The sequence below is a fragment of the Brachyistius frenatus genome, unplaced genomic scaffold (genome assembly GCF_029030835.1).
Source record: "Brachyistius frenatus isolate BFR_SWC_R1_liver_20210118 unplaced genomic scaffold, ASM2903083v1 Contig_88, whole genome shotgun sequence".
NCBI classification, from domain to species: domain Eukaryota; kingdom Metazoa; phylum Chordata; class Actinopteri; family Embiotocidae; genus Brachyistius; species Brachyistius frenatus.
The window spans coordinates 468,205-483,100 of NW_027210687.1; the positions used below are offsets into that span (position 1 = coordinate 468,205).

The 14,896-nt window shown below is 39.2% G+C and overlaps 1 protein-coding gene across 1 annotated transcript in view; it reads right to left on the minus strand.

Annotated features, from left to right (window-relative positions):
- LOC138627577 (alpha-1,6-mannosylglycoprotein 6-beta-N-acetylglucosaminyltransferase B-like) overlaps nucleotides 1-14,896 on the minus strand; it is a 63,811-nt gene that overhangs the window by 39,236 nt on the left and 9,679 nt on the right. The window contains exons 3-5 of the mRNA XM_069710004.1: nucleotides 7,504-7,648; nucleotides 1,724-1,833; nucleotides 114-187 (exon numbers count right to left, since the gene is read on the minus strand). Coding sequence (XP_069566105.1) covers nucleotides 114-187; nucleotides 1,724-1,833; nucleotides 7,504-7,648 — 329 coding nt within the window. The remainder of the gene's footprint in view (nucleotides 1-113; nucleotides 188-1,723; nucleotides 1,834-7,503; nucleotides 7,649-14,896) is intronic.

Sequence of the window (14,896 nt, forward strand, 5' to 3'; positions counted from 1 at the left end):
AACATTCTTTTATCTTATTACACAAAATTTATGTTGCTGTTGCACCAAGGTGAGGAACAAAGACAAGACAAGGGGAGGATTTGCCTGGGCTTAAGTGAGATATGAAGACTTACATCCATCTTGCTGGGACAGTCAGGATAACGGGGATCTTTAGGTACCTCACACTGTCCGAACGCTCCGTCCCGAACTGGAGGACAGAAAAAAACCACAGGGTGTTTATCAAAGCCTAAACACACACTCATCTGGCACTGGCATAAATCAGCAAAAAAAAATCTGTATTATAAGTACGTGTGAGTATGTGGACACAGAAAAAGTCAAAGACAAAGAGGAAGGTAAGATCAAAATGTTGAAAAGGTACATCTAAAATATCGAACTAGTTTTTACATCTATGGTCAACCAAAATAAAGCATTTGTTTTGCATTTATATTATGAATAAGAATCACTTAATTATCTAGAAATTATGTCAACATATCAGAGTTTATAGTTCGTAACATAATTTTTGTTTTATATTTACAGTAAACATTAATGGAATTATTACCCGCCTTAAAAATGCCAAATAGCACAGGACTCTGGTTATTATGGGTCTATTGTGTTTCTCCTGGGCTTGGAGTCTGTTTGTATTTTGCGTTGCAGTACACACCCTCCATCCTTTGGGGTAAACAGGAATAAATTAGAGAATAAGGCTGGATAATAAGCTCTTGTAAAAGCTTGGTCTCCCCTGCTGAATGGTCAAGTCTCTGTTCCAGCCCACTCACTGGATTTACTATAGATAGACTGCATTAGTGTGATTCACAAAACTCTTAATCTTCCTTCCTATTTCGTGCTGCCTTTGTTCTCTCGTGCATCTTTCCTGTTTCTTTCTGTTGCTCAACTGACTATCTTTCGCCTTCCTTTTCTCTCCGCCTCTCCTCTCCTCCCTATCTCCTTTTTCTTCTTGTTGAAGCCTGGCACTAGTAAAAAGCTTAATTAAAGGCGCAGTTGCAGCTCCTACACCAGCATCCTGCCAAGCGTAGAAGAGCACAATCACAGACAAATAATTGCCAGCTATTCGGTCTGATTAGCATAACGACAGACCTCTCACGATGAAAAGTGCCACTGCCTGCCGCTGTCAAAACTTTGCAAGGTTTAGACCTGCCTTACTTAAATGAGATCAGACATTATGAGAACAGACAAATTATCTGACATACTTTAATGAGACATTGTGCTGCATTGTTTTCAATCATGTGCACGGCCGGGGTACGGAGGAGGAATTGAGTTGTGAAATAAATCTGATTTCTATTCTGTGCCCGATAAAGTAACTGAGAATGAAGGCTATTAGAGAAAGCTGACAAGACCCGGATCCCACGAACTAGGCAGTAATTCATCATTGTGATTTAAACGTCCTGCAGTTGTGCGGCTATGAGACGGCACCAACAAACGAGCACTGCGCTGCGATGCACAAGAGCCCCTCCAGCCTGACACAAACAGTGACTTGGTATTTGAACGAGTGATGTTCTGTGAATAACGTCTGTCAAGTTCTATGACCAACCAGCATGTTAGACACAAATTGTGCATTCAAGTGTGCAACTTCATCCAGGCTTGACAGTTGGGCTTATGTATGTAGGAATAGATGAAAAGAGTCTTCAGATTGGATGGATTTGAGATTGACAGAGGGATTCATTGCAAACTCTACAGATTTGGTATTGTCCAGGTGTGTGGATGGGTGTGTGTTTTTCAATCGTACCTTTGTTGCTGGCCATGCTGCGCTGCAGGATCTGCTCCACCTTCCCCGCCATGTCAGACATGTTCTGGGCGATGGCCTGGATCCGCTCCACTAGTCCAATAGGCTGAATTCTGATCATGCATACACAAACAACAACTATCTTTTAATGACTTAAATTCTCTTTAAACTGCAATCAGGTGAAATTTAATTATTCCCAGAGTCCCTCCATCCAGCAGTATTTGTTATTTTCCCACCCTTCACAATGAGCGTGAAGTCGTGGAAGAAATGCTAATTATCTAGAACTTGAGGCGTGAAATCGAACAATGCTTTTAAGCACTGACAGATAATTTATTTGTTGAGATAATAAAAGAACTGGGCATATTAAAGCGGGTACCGTGAGGGAAATAAAAACAGAAGAAAATGAAATTGTTGGCAAATTTGTTTTCCTGCTTTTGACCTTTGTGGCCTAAAAGCTGTTGGCAAAATAATCAGGAACCCATATTTACAATGCAAGACAGAGAGAACAAAGAGCAAGATGGGTTTGAAATGTCCATTACAGTGCAATATACGCTCTCATTCCCAGTGTGTCAAATAATGACGTGCCCTGGGCATCACATCAGTATATGATGCCCAGGGCACATCTGGCAAAATCTCATATGGTACATCTCATATGTGCCGTGCCCCTCAGCATCTCCTATAGATGCACAAGGTGACGTGTGTCTTAAGTTTAGGCACCAAAAATGACCTGGTTAAGGTTAGGTAAAGATCATTATTTGGATTACTTAAAAGGAATGCACATTGACTTTTGCTTAATCATAGAGTTAAATACCAGTCTCACATGTGAAAGTCCTGGGTTTGTTCCATCCAACCACTCTAGGAATAAAAAACGGTCTGAATAGTTTCAGGAGATTCTACAAATCTCTAAACAGTCAAAGAGAAATAGCTAATTCTCTGAGTTATTTGAAGTTACCGGAAACATCTTAATAACATAATAACTGTTCCACAAAGTGCAAACCCCAACGTAGACGAGACATTTTGCCAAATTGCATCTTTCTGTGTACCAATAGATCCTTTTAACATTTGCTGCAACACCTCAATAATGCACTGCAGCTCCCTCTATTAATTGTTAAAGGATCTGTGTCATTACTTATAAAATATTCTTGAGAAAAGCCTCTGTGTTTGCCTCAGCTAAAAATATTAAAATCTGAGTTCCAATTGGTATTTAAAACTATATCAGATATGTACTGTAAATGTGAGGGTGGTACAGCTTCTTTTTTCTTTTTTTTTAAATAGTTAAGTGCTTTTCTGTTGCTCATGTATATGATTAATTGACTAATTATTGCAACTTAAGTGTCAATTATTGAGGCAGTTAATAGTGCAAAATGTACATCACACTTTCTTATGAGCCTAGGCTGATGTCTTTAAATTGCTTTGTCTAACCAACAGTACAAAACCAGAGGGTTTTCAATATACAAATGAAATCAGCAAACGTTTGACAGTTTTGCTGAATGAGTAACTGATTATTTAAATTGTTAATTTTCTGCTGATTGACCAATTGATCAATCAAGTAACTGTTTCAGCACAAGAGCCTAATTGTATTCGTTTCTGTAAAATCCCACTGATAGTGTGTAAATTCCCTCTACCTTAGTTTTATTATGCTACAAGTTATACTTTATTTATTATTTACATCTGTACTTTCCACTTAAATAATGTGTTATTTTATAAAAGATAAAGTATTCATCATTTTCAAGCTGTATGTGTTGCAATTAGTAGTTTTACTTTGCAGGGAATATTTTGCGAGAGAAAAACCTTGTAAATACTTCATGTTTGCAGTTGCTGGTGAATCCCATTAAACTGGTGGAAGGCAGCCTGCGTCTCTACACAGCTCAACACATATTTAGACACACTTCATAGCATGTGATATGCTTTAATGACTGGTGCTGCCTGTGTTGAAATCAACGTTCATTGACCGAACCGCTGTACTGCAGTGTGCATCGGTGCTATTTTACATGAAAACAAACACTTAAATGAATTATTTTAATGAGCACTCTAGTATCTCTGGAATGTATATTGCTCATTAAACAGCACTGAATATGTAAACCCAGGAAACTTACAAAAACAAATGGAATGGTGGTTCAGAGTCGGATGCAGATCAAGCAGTAAAAGTCTGATTTCATTGAGGAAGCATTTATTATTGTGTGTGTGTGTGTGTGTGTGTGTGTGTGTGTGTGTGTGTGTGTGTGTGTGTGTGTGTGTGTGTGTGTGTGTGTGTGTGTGTGTGTGTGTGTGTGTGTGTGTGTGTGTGCGCTCAGGGAAAGAAATGTAACTATGCTTATATGCATAAGTTAACATAATCCTAAAGCAAAACTTTATTCTACTTTTTCTCCATGCAGCGTCCTTGGAGGCAAACAGTAGCCAAACATCATCTTCTACTCTGTGGGTTGCAGCAGGTCAGCATAAATTAAATGAAACTCGTGCAAGTTCAATAAGGAATATTTGTTCCCTCGCATATTTTCATTCCCTGTGGGTGAGCTTTTCCCCTGCTGCTCTATTTTCTTCGGCACTTCCGCCATCCCACGTTGTCAAATCACGCATTCATAATCACCGTGAATCACCGTACGTGCCCAACGTCCTCTCTGCCTTCGCTTTGGAACCCATCAGTTTCTCATCTCTGCTCTTTAAATATCATCGTAATTCTGTCATTCTGCCTTTCAGACTTCCTGGCGCGCAACCCTCTTCCTCCCCATCATCAACTCATCTGTCTGGTTTTCCTAGAAAACTCCACTGAAGTTCCCATCAGTCATCCCCAGATCTAACCAGCCAGAACCGAGCCCGGTTCTGTCAGAGGTTTCATCTTGTTAAAAGGATGTTTTTCCTTCCACTGTCTAAGGTTTTCTTCCTGTTAAAATAACATTTTTCCTTCCAGTTGTCGCTCATTTGGGAACTGTAAAATTGTTGGGTTCCTGTCTTACGTTGTGATTCAACACTACATAAGTAAATATTTTTAAATCCGCATACTCCACTCCACCACCTGAAGCGTCTAAGCCCTGGAGGAGTCCTGTCCCATCTGCTACATCCATTTGGAACTTCGCTCTATAAGCGGCCTCTAAACGTCGGAGTCCGCCTGCCAAAATCTATACATCAAACTGTCATTACTTCATTAAATTGTTTTCCATTCCTAATAATCTCTCCTTATTGAACTGTCAGTTGTTCAGGCATACAGTATATTAAAGTACTCAAACACACACACACACACAAGATTTCACTTGTGCAGACAGATATTGGTCATTACACAGAACCATCCCACATTAGCACTGCAGGGAGAGGAGAGGAGAGGAGAGGCTGTCAGCTGTTGAAGAGCAAGAGGACAATGTAATTACTTTTTTAACATTAAACCAGGTGGGCAAAGTTTTCCTTGCCCAAAGATGTCACACTAATCTCAAAGTCAACCCTGAACCTGAGCAATACAGAGGGGTTTTTTGGTGGGGTTTTTTTGTTTTAAATCGCTGGCGTGAGGCAAAATTAAGCCACACAGTACCACCAAGTTGGTTTTAAAACTATTTGGCCTTTGTCACTGTAACATTTCCATTTTGTTCCAGAGAGGCCAATTAAATGAATGTGAGAACTATGAGACTGATTATATCCACAGAGCATTTTGCTGAGAAAATTAAATTGTAAGTATAATATCAAAGTGCAGATAGAAATAATAAATGTATAGAGTTTTGGCCAGAGTACAATACATTGTTTTCCCCCTCAGGCTTCAGAAAAGGAGAAGTCAGGATAAGTCAGGTGTATTACTTCAGTCAGTGTTCATTATTTACAGTCAGCAGTAGTTACACCAAGACATACTGTAAATTACAAATAGTATTACAATATCTCTTCATAGTTTGATAAGATGTATAAATAAGATGTGCTAATATTATAGAGTGCAATACAGCAGGCTCTTTGAAGTGGATTTCAGAAGAGACACTTCCTGGCTGTGAGGCAGAGGAAGGTGAAGTCCAGGAGGAAAGCTAACAGCAAAGGCACAAACAGGAGGGAGCTTCCTCTTCTTAAACCTGGAGCAGGTGCGGCCATGAGAAAAGGTCTGTTGCCAAGGAAACCACAGAGCACACAACTCTGGGTTGGCAGCTTCAACTTGTCCAGCAAGACACCTGCTATTTTTTTTTTTTTTTTTTCATATGATACTCTCTTTCATTTCTCAAGCTGTCCAGGGAGAGGGATGGGGTTTGTTTTAACACATATCATCTTCTTCAACACCAGGTTTCAGCAGCACAAGGCACGTTTCACAGCAAGCACCTGCTCTATTGGGTTGCCCCAGGGCTCCATACTCTGCCTTCTACCTTTCTTCACACTGCATATCTCAGGTCCACTTCAGCCTCCATGGTTTTATCCAACTATTACTATGCCAATGAAATTCGCCTTTGGTACACATGGAGCTGGAGAATTAGACAGAATATTTTTTGGAGACCACCCCAAGCTCCTGCTTAACAGCTGTTCTTTCCCGTCGTATCTCAGCATCTCTCTATCAACTCCGACACCACTGCAGTCAACAACCTCCAACAGAAAAGTCATATTTTTGATATTTTTATAGGAGCTAAATTAAAATTTAAACATTCACCTCGAAACAAGATTTGGAAGGATCCCCATCATTGGATCACAAGTACCAGCTTGTATATACCTTGATATTCACCTACTGCATGCACACAATTACTTTGTACTACATACTGAACACCCTTTAAATGTCTCAGAGTAGCTTTCACCAGCAGATTTTCTGGCTCTATCTTCAATAGCACAACACATGTCATGCCCTCCATTAGATAAAATATAAACTCTAATCTTAATCCATTAATTACCTACCATGAATTAATATTAAATTAATTTAAAATAACTTTTATGTTACGTTTCATCTCGTTTAACATTTTTTAGCATACTGTTGTCATAAAGAGACATAAAAGTATGCATGAATTTTATATTTGTCTCCCGAGTAAAACATATGCTTTGAGCAAAGACAACATTACCAACGTATGTCGGCACAAGTCATACTAGCAGGGTTGTCTGTGGTTTGGTGGAGAAGGAATGGTAGTGATGGTCATATGTAGCAGGTGCGAACTTGTGGCTTTGACAATGATAAGTACGCTGTATGTTGGCACAAGTCATACTAGATTAGATGTAAAACACATAGAGCAGGGGTGGTGGGTGTAAGTAAGTATTGAGGGTGGTAGTTCTTGGACGCCAGGACTGCTTTTGAACCTTCCTGAGGTGTCGTGGGCCTAACTGGACGTTAAGGGAGGTGCCTAATCGATAACCCCAGTGACATTCTGCACACTCTAACCTTGTTGCTGAAGCTTTGTAACAACACGTGTCTTGCTTGGGTTTATGAGCGTAGTGGTAGCATAGCATCCTGTGAATTAGTGAGCTGTTCGATAGGTGCAGACAGGCAGTATTAGAGTCAGTCGACCTTTGCATTAATAGGGCACTTTGTGTGTACATTAAAACTAACATCTATTAGCTAACTGTCATTCAGTCTCACAGCGAATTAATTATGAACATTTTTGAAAAGTAATCAGACAGAGGCAGGCTAAAAAGACACCATAACTCTTTAAGAACATATCTTATAGATTCTTCTAATGTTTACGCTTGGCTGCGGTCCCCGAACACTTTGAGGGAGCTAGGGCCAACCATGAGTGACAGCTATGTCTCTTTTGCATTAATGTTCTGCTTAACTGATGGTGTTAGTCCAAAAATCAACAAAGACACTTCTTCTTGTTAATTAGTTACATGCAGGTGTTGTACTATACCTGTCCAGGGCCAAGCTGAGCTCATCCAGCCTGTGAGTGTCACTGGTGTTCCCCAGTTTAGACAGAGTGTCCATCCTCTTCATAATCACCTCCAGCATGTCACTGATTTTTCTCAGTACCCCACGAGACTCTTGGCCACCGAGTACTAAAACAGAAGAAGACAGACAGACAAATACTTTAGAATGTCCTTAATAATACTAAAGTAAATCAAAGAGATAGAAACAAATAAGATAAAGAACACACAAGCAAAGGTGAGGAGTAAGTGATGAATTTCAATAGGAAAATAAGTTATTGAAGCATGAATTTAACATTATTTTGCATGATACAGTGAGCATCTATTTAAAAGTCACTTTTTATACAGTCTAACTAGAACAACACAGCTTATGGTTTTTATTACAAACAGAATATTTATTTTTGCTGAAAGGACCTGCGATATTAGCAAATAAACACACCAATATAGCTCAATTCACCAAGGCCACATATCACCCAGTTCATTTCAGGACCCATTTTACAGTTTTTTTTTTTTTTTTTTACCTTAAATCAGTTTATTTTCTATCTGCTTTTGTCCCTCATTATTAAACCCAAAGCTTATTGGGAGCCAGCACACTAACAAAACACAGGGAATGGGCAAATTAGTTTCACAGTATTGGATTTGTCTTCGTGCTTGGCTCAAATTATTAGCGACCTGGTGGTAAACCAGAAGGATGCTGTCAGCAAACACCTAGTCAATTAATGAGCCTGCAGCTACAGACAATAGGGTCGAGGCAAACCCCAGACTGCATCGCTACCGAGTCAAGGCCCTGACCTCGTGCTGTTTTCTTTGATCACAAGAAGCTCAATGCCAACCAGAGCTGTTAACATGTAACTGGGAGAAAACACAATAACCTTGTTGCCTCAGACAAAGGTTCTTAAGTCACATTTGATCAAAGAAATTCAAAGAATCGAGATAAATAATGCCACTTTTCTCTTGGGACTTTGGAGTGAAATTGTGGTCTGAATTCCTGAGAAAAAAAACAGCAGAAACCAACAGCAGCCTCAAACTGTTCTTGGAGACCGAGAGTAAGAATAAAAACTCTCCTCTGAGTGGTCCCTCATCAATTGCATTAAGCTTTAGAAACTGCAATGTGTGCAGACTCACACCCCTTGTCAGAGTTCATTTATCACTGCCCAGGCAAAAGTCACCTTTCACAGAAAAAACATAATTGTATTACATCACCAGTAAATAAAATAAGGAGCGAGAGCGAGAGAGAAAAAAAAAAACCTCCCACTTCTCTTCTCTTGGTCTCTGTGGAAGTCTTTGTGCATTTGAGATTTTTAAAAAATAGAAGCACTCTGCATCACAAACTAGGGTTTCAAAAGATATTGCAATGAAAGCTCAATAATAAATCTTAGGATTCCTGTCCCTTTATTGCCTGCGCTATTTTCTTCTTTCATTAGTATTGTCAGTCAAACTGGCCTAAAAATATCTGCCTTTGAAGGTAAACAACTAGTTTCATTCAATGGGCATAAAGAAAGAGACTCAATAAAATTCCATTCAGATTTGCAGCTTAAATGCATTTTGATGGAGGAATGATACAGGTTAAATTCAGGAAGGAAGATTTTGTGAGTAACATATGACTCTCACGGCGCTGTCCAAAACCTGTTGCATGTAAGACCAAACTAGTGATTACTAAACTCAACAAATAATTGTTTCGCCACCTTAATGCATATTTTTCATTTGTTAGAATGTCTGTGTAAAAGAAAAGACTGTGGCTTTATAAAGAGGAGTTTGACTATTTGCTTAATTCAGAAGGTGTTCTATCAGTTGCAGTGAATTTGCTGCGTCTCCACCAACAGTTCTTCTCTTCTATCTCTATGCTGTCCTTTTCTCTCTCTGCAGTGAATCTAAACAAAGCCCCTGGGCTAAAGTGTGGGAAGAACTCACATTTCTCCACAGTAATGACCCTTACACACATTGTGCTAGTAAATCACCATTACTGAGACTTAACACCCTCTCCACAATGTACACTTTTAGAGGGGAGCCTTTTATGTTTGCAATCAACCGCTCATCAGACATCCTTTTATTCCTGCTTTCTGCTGCCTCTTGGGAAACACGGGCTAATGTTTTTTTTCGGATGTAGATTCAGGTGTAGCAGGAGTTGATAGTATCTACTGTACGTGATAATGTAGAGCCTGCTCTGTGTCATTCCTCATCAGCTGGTTAATAAAGGGCTGATTTAGCAGCAGCTAATCTCCTTTAATGACTCAATTTCAGAAGTACCACATTGCAATCGATTTCATGAACAAATTCCAATTAGATCGCCATTTGCACTGTAGTCTGCTGTGTATGCACTGCAACACAGGCTGACCAGCTATAAACAACAGCCCTCAGAGACCCACGGGCTCCATGCAGAAAAAAATAAGTTCTTCCTAAGTGCACCAGTCACTGCCACAGATTTTTATCCATTATTTATCTGTTCAGCAGTTCGTTCCCGTCTTTGTTCATCACTTCACACCTGCTAGGTAATCTGTCATCAGCTCTCCAAAGTATAATAGCTGTGTTCCGAATTACATACTTTTTATTTTTATTTTAGTAAGTACTGCAGCTAAAGTATGTAAACAAATGAGACATACTACCTCATCATAAAAATACGCCTTGAACTTGGACCCACTTGGTCAAAATCCCTAGCTCTAAATTTAAAGAAAAAAGTAAAAGGATGCAATTTGGAACGAGTACGCTTCCTTTTAATACCTCTTCTTCTTCTTCTTCTTCTTTCTTTTACGAGCTGTAACCAGGCGGATCATTAGCGCCACCAACTCTCTCGGCGGCTCAGTTGATGTGATGTATCTTCCGCAAAGAGGATTGTGTGTCGGAACAACCAGAGTAGCATGCTGGCCTGCATACTGCAAAATACTACCAGATGTATAGGAGATCCTGGTTATTTTGGCATAATACATTTAACATACTATCCCTGCATTTCAATATCCATACTACCATACCAGTTAGTATGCCAGAAAAAGATTTAGTATGAACATAATGTTAAATGTAATATACCAAAAGTATCCAGGATGTCCTACTACATCAGGTTGAATATTGCAATATGCAGGCCAGCATGCAACTTGAGCTATTCTGACCCACAATCTTTTACACGGAGGAAGATACATCACATTGACTAAGGAGGATAGAGAAGAAGAAGCATTAAAAGGAAGCAAACTCGTTCCAAAATGCATCGTTTGACTTTTTCCTTCAAATGTTGCGCTACCAATCGTGAAGGATATGACCAGTTCAGAGCGCATTTTTATGATGAAGTAGTATGTCCCAATTGTATAGACACTACATGCAACAAGGGTAGCTACAGTATGTACTAAAAGTAAAAAGGCTTACTAAATACAACATGGTATGATGGTATGAATATTGAAACTCTCAGAGCCATAGCTCCCCACCAGCCTTTCCGTGTACCATCCCTGCCTTAGTGCTTGAGCCTTTTATCTTGTCATCCTGCCCGCCTGTTGCCGAATTCTGCATTAGCAAACTTTGCTTTTACCTCACACATTCTGTCAGCAAGTCAGAGGCTATTGGCATATAAACCTTGTCCCTCAGGCGTTTCCACAAATGTTGCAGCTCAGCCAAGAAAGTGTTGATATGTCCAGAAAATAAAGTGTGCACGGCCCCAGTCAAGTCGAGAGGTGCCAGTGCTTTTATTGATCAGTCTGCCTATGGTTCATAGATCACCAGAAACAACACAACAGACTGAATATCTCTCTGAGTCAGTGGTTCAGTCTTCATTCAAATTCCCACAAAGTCAGAATCAGCAAGTCCTTCATTTGGAGGCTATAATTAAAATAGATGTTTAATATTCCACTGATTGACAGGGGAACTCACTTCAGAAATAAAAATCAGATTTATACCATTTTGCAAAATGGATGTGTAAAAGTCATTGTAGCAATATCCCACCGAAAAAAAATTCCCCTCGGGGATTAATAAAGTATATACCTACCTACCTACCTACCTTCATAAAAAAAAAAAAACTCTTAAATTACTAAGCCTAAGTAAAGTTCGTGACCAACAAACTGATTTAATTTTGGTCAATAATTCTTCTTAAGCATTTCCAAGCATGACAAAAAGCAGGGCTAACATGTCGTGCAGCATGGCAGTCTTCACCTTGTTCTGTAAACAGTGTGTAGATTTTAACCGTTTTTACTCCATTTAAAAGATAAAGTACCTGAACACACACTTGCTTTAATGAACCATATCTCTAGATAAGGACAATGAAGAACAACATGCCAGGCACGCTATCAGCCCAGCACATGGAGACACGGTGTCCCCGCAACGTATTTGGACAGTTAAAAAAATCAAACAGCAAAGTTTAATTTGAGGTTCACATAGTTATTTCATAAAATATTAGATAAGGTAATATTTGAGGCATAGAAAAAAACATCTAGCTTAACTTTAAAAAAATATTTTATAATTAATAAATCAAATCAAAGTTAAATCAAATCGAGAGAGCCTGAACATCCCTTCTTAATATGGCAAAAAAAAAGTTCTGATTGTCAAACTTAATGTAAAAAAAGCACATATGTGGTTACTCTGCTAGAAGTAATTGTGTGACTTTACACATTGACCATAAATAACCTAGCTGGTTAGTTAGACAAGTGAAGTGAGCTCAGAGAAAAGATCAAACATTGTTTGTTTGCATAACAAGTCTCCTCAGATCAGGAGAAAACTCAATCTTCCATCCTCCACAGCAGGAGAAGTTGTCAAAAAAAGTTAAGGACAAAACAATTTAGCTTTTTGGGCTTTTAAATGAGAATAGAAAGAACAGAAAGTGCACAGCCAAACCCAGAAAGACCAGCAGCAGATCGGACTGCATAAATTATGAATACAATCAACAAAAAGAAAACAACCCAAAACAGCAGCAAGGATTGCTTCAGAGATCAACAAGAATCACTGATACAACTTCAAATATTCGCAAAAAGGATCAATGATTATGGGTGTAGAGTAGAGGGAGAGTAATAAGGCAGAAAAACTTAAAGAGAGCAGAAGTTACAAAACAGCAGCTTTTGTAGATGTGTGTTATTTTCAGATGAGTCCAATATTGTGTCTTTAAAATGAAGGCTATTTGTTTTGAAAAAGGAGATTGTTACAGAGTTCAGGAGAACCCTGAGCCAACACCGCCCTCTGACCATCAACGGTTCTGCTGTAGAGCGGGCGAGCAGCAGCAAATTCCTGAGTGTGAACATCACCGAGGACCTCTCCTGGACAAACGACACTGCATCATAAAGTCTGAACTTTTGCACTGTGGACCCGTATTTGCACTATATTGTTGTGATCTGGCGCTATATAAATAAAATTGAATTGAATAATGATATTGCAGTTAAGCAGCACTGTGGTTGTTGTTGTGTTATTGTTACATAATTATACTTTTCTTGTTTTATCTTTTTATTTTGCACACCGTGGGACTGTGAGAAACAATATTTCGATACATTTGTGTGTCTTGTACATATGGTGATTTGACAATAAAGTTGACCGACTTTGAAGTGATTTGGGCTTCAAATGTAAAATCGTAAAGTAACCATGTCACTGATGCTGTGAAATAAATGTAGTGAATTAAACGCACGTACCTAAAAAGCATATTTCACTACTTGAGTACACTACACATACTTAGTTACATTACACAATTTACAAGACAGTAAAATTAATGATTGCAAAAAAGAGCAATATAGTTGCAGCTGTAAGAACAGTATTCGTCTTTTTCTGCAAGTGTAAGTGAAATAACTAATTTAGTAAGAAAAAGATGCTGTCATCTAAAAAATTACACCACTTCAAGGGCTGCTTAAAGTAATATACTGCTTGGTGTTGCCATGGCACTATCGCATATTTTGAGATGCTGTAGCTAAAAATAAAAATGACATAAGGCTCAAGTGAGATCCAGGGGCCGTATTCACAAAGATTCCTTACGCTAAAAGTTACTCCTAGTGACAAAAATTCTTAGAATAGTGACATTTTCCAAGTGTCGGCGGTTAACCGCGTTTGTCCCTCCCCCTCCTTCACTGTGATTGGACGGCTGGTGACAGTGACGAGCACAGTGCTAATATTTTTCAACTCTCATTGACCAAAAAAAAACTAAAAAATATAATCACCAAACATTCAATGTTCAGCGCAGAATAAACAACTTAAAACATAAGCGGTACTTGTGAAAAAACACTTTGGTGGACACGGTAGGTAGTTGCAGCAGTGGCAGAGTTTCGGGGCGGTTTCAGCGCATGCCGATTGGTTAAAACCAACCTGAGGTCTACACCCGGATTGAACAACTGCAAACGGAAGTGAAACGACGAAAGATTCTTCCGATGCCGAATGACAGGAAGTTAATGAAAAGCAACAAATGATATCGTTCAGGGATGACGACAGTGCAGCAGTGATGACTCGGGTCTGTTGCAGCCTTCTTCAGCAGCGATCATACAAACAAGTTACAGCCCTTTCACAGCCTCATATTGGGACGCAGGTAATTTAATTCTGATGTCCATTCTGTGCCCATTCTCGCGAAGAGTTTTTAAAATGTTGTATCAGCCAACAGAATGTTTGTAAAGGATGCGTCATACCTAGCAACAGGGCCAACCACACCTGCTCACTAAGATACACATTTCTGTGCCTTCTTTACTCAGCATTTCTGAGGACTTTCCTAAATCACATCTCGACAGACATTTATTTCCTGTGTTGTTTGGATTTACAGCTAAATCCCCAATATTAATATCAATAGATGCTCATTGGAATGCAGTTGGCAAAATGTTAGAAGTGTCAAAAGATAAACACTTGGTGGCGCTAATTCTTCAATTACTTGCCAGTAAGCAAAAATATAAAATTCATCATTTATTTTACTCTTATTATTTTCCTTTTACCATAGAACATCAAAAAGTAGAGAATGACAGAAACATTTGACCACACTGCAGACAATTTGGAGAGTGAGCATTTGTTTTATAATGTTGAGCAAAGGAGACATTTTATTCAATCAACAAAATCCAGTAAAAGATGTAGCTTTATACCATCTCGGTGCACAACTTTACTTTAACATTGAGCTGAACAAAATGGAAGTGTTTCTCCTTTCATTGATTTACATTTAACAATTCCTTCTTCTCCCTATTAGCAGCCCTGACAGCTAAATAAATAACTCCTGTCATCCCTGATATGCACTCTGGCTGCCTCTTTTTCTTGGTGAGGGAGCTTAGGACCAGACCTCTGCACCTCACCTGTCAACAGGATAAAATCCTACATTCCCTCCTGCTGTGAACCCTCTCCCCGTCCTCTCACTCCCAATTCAAATATTCATTACAGCAACGGCTGATTGAGATTGAGGCGCTCTCTTCCTTTTGGCACCTACGAGGGAGCTGCTGAATCCAGTAGCTATTACAGCAGAAA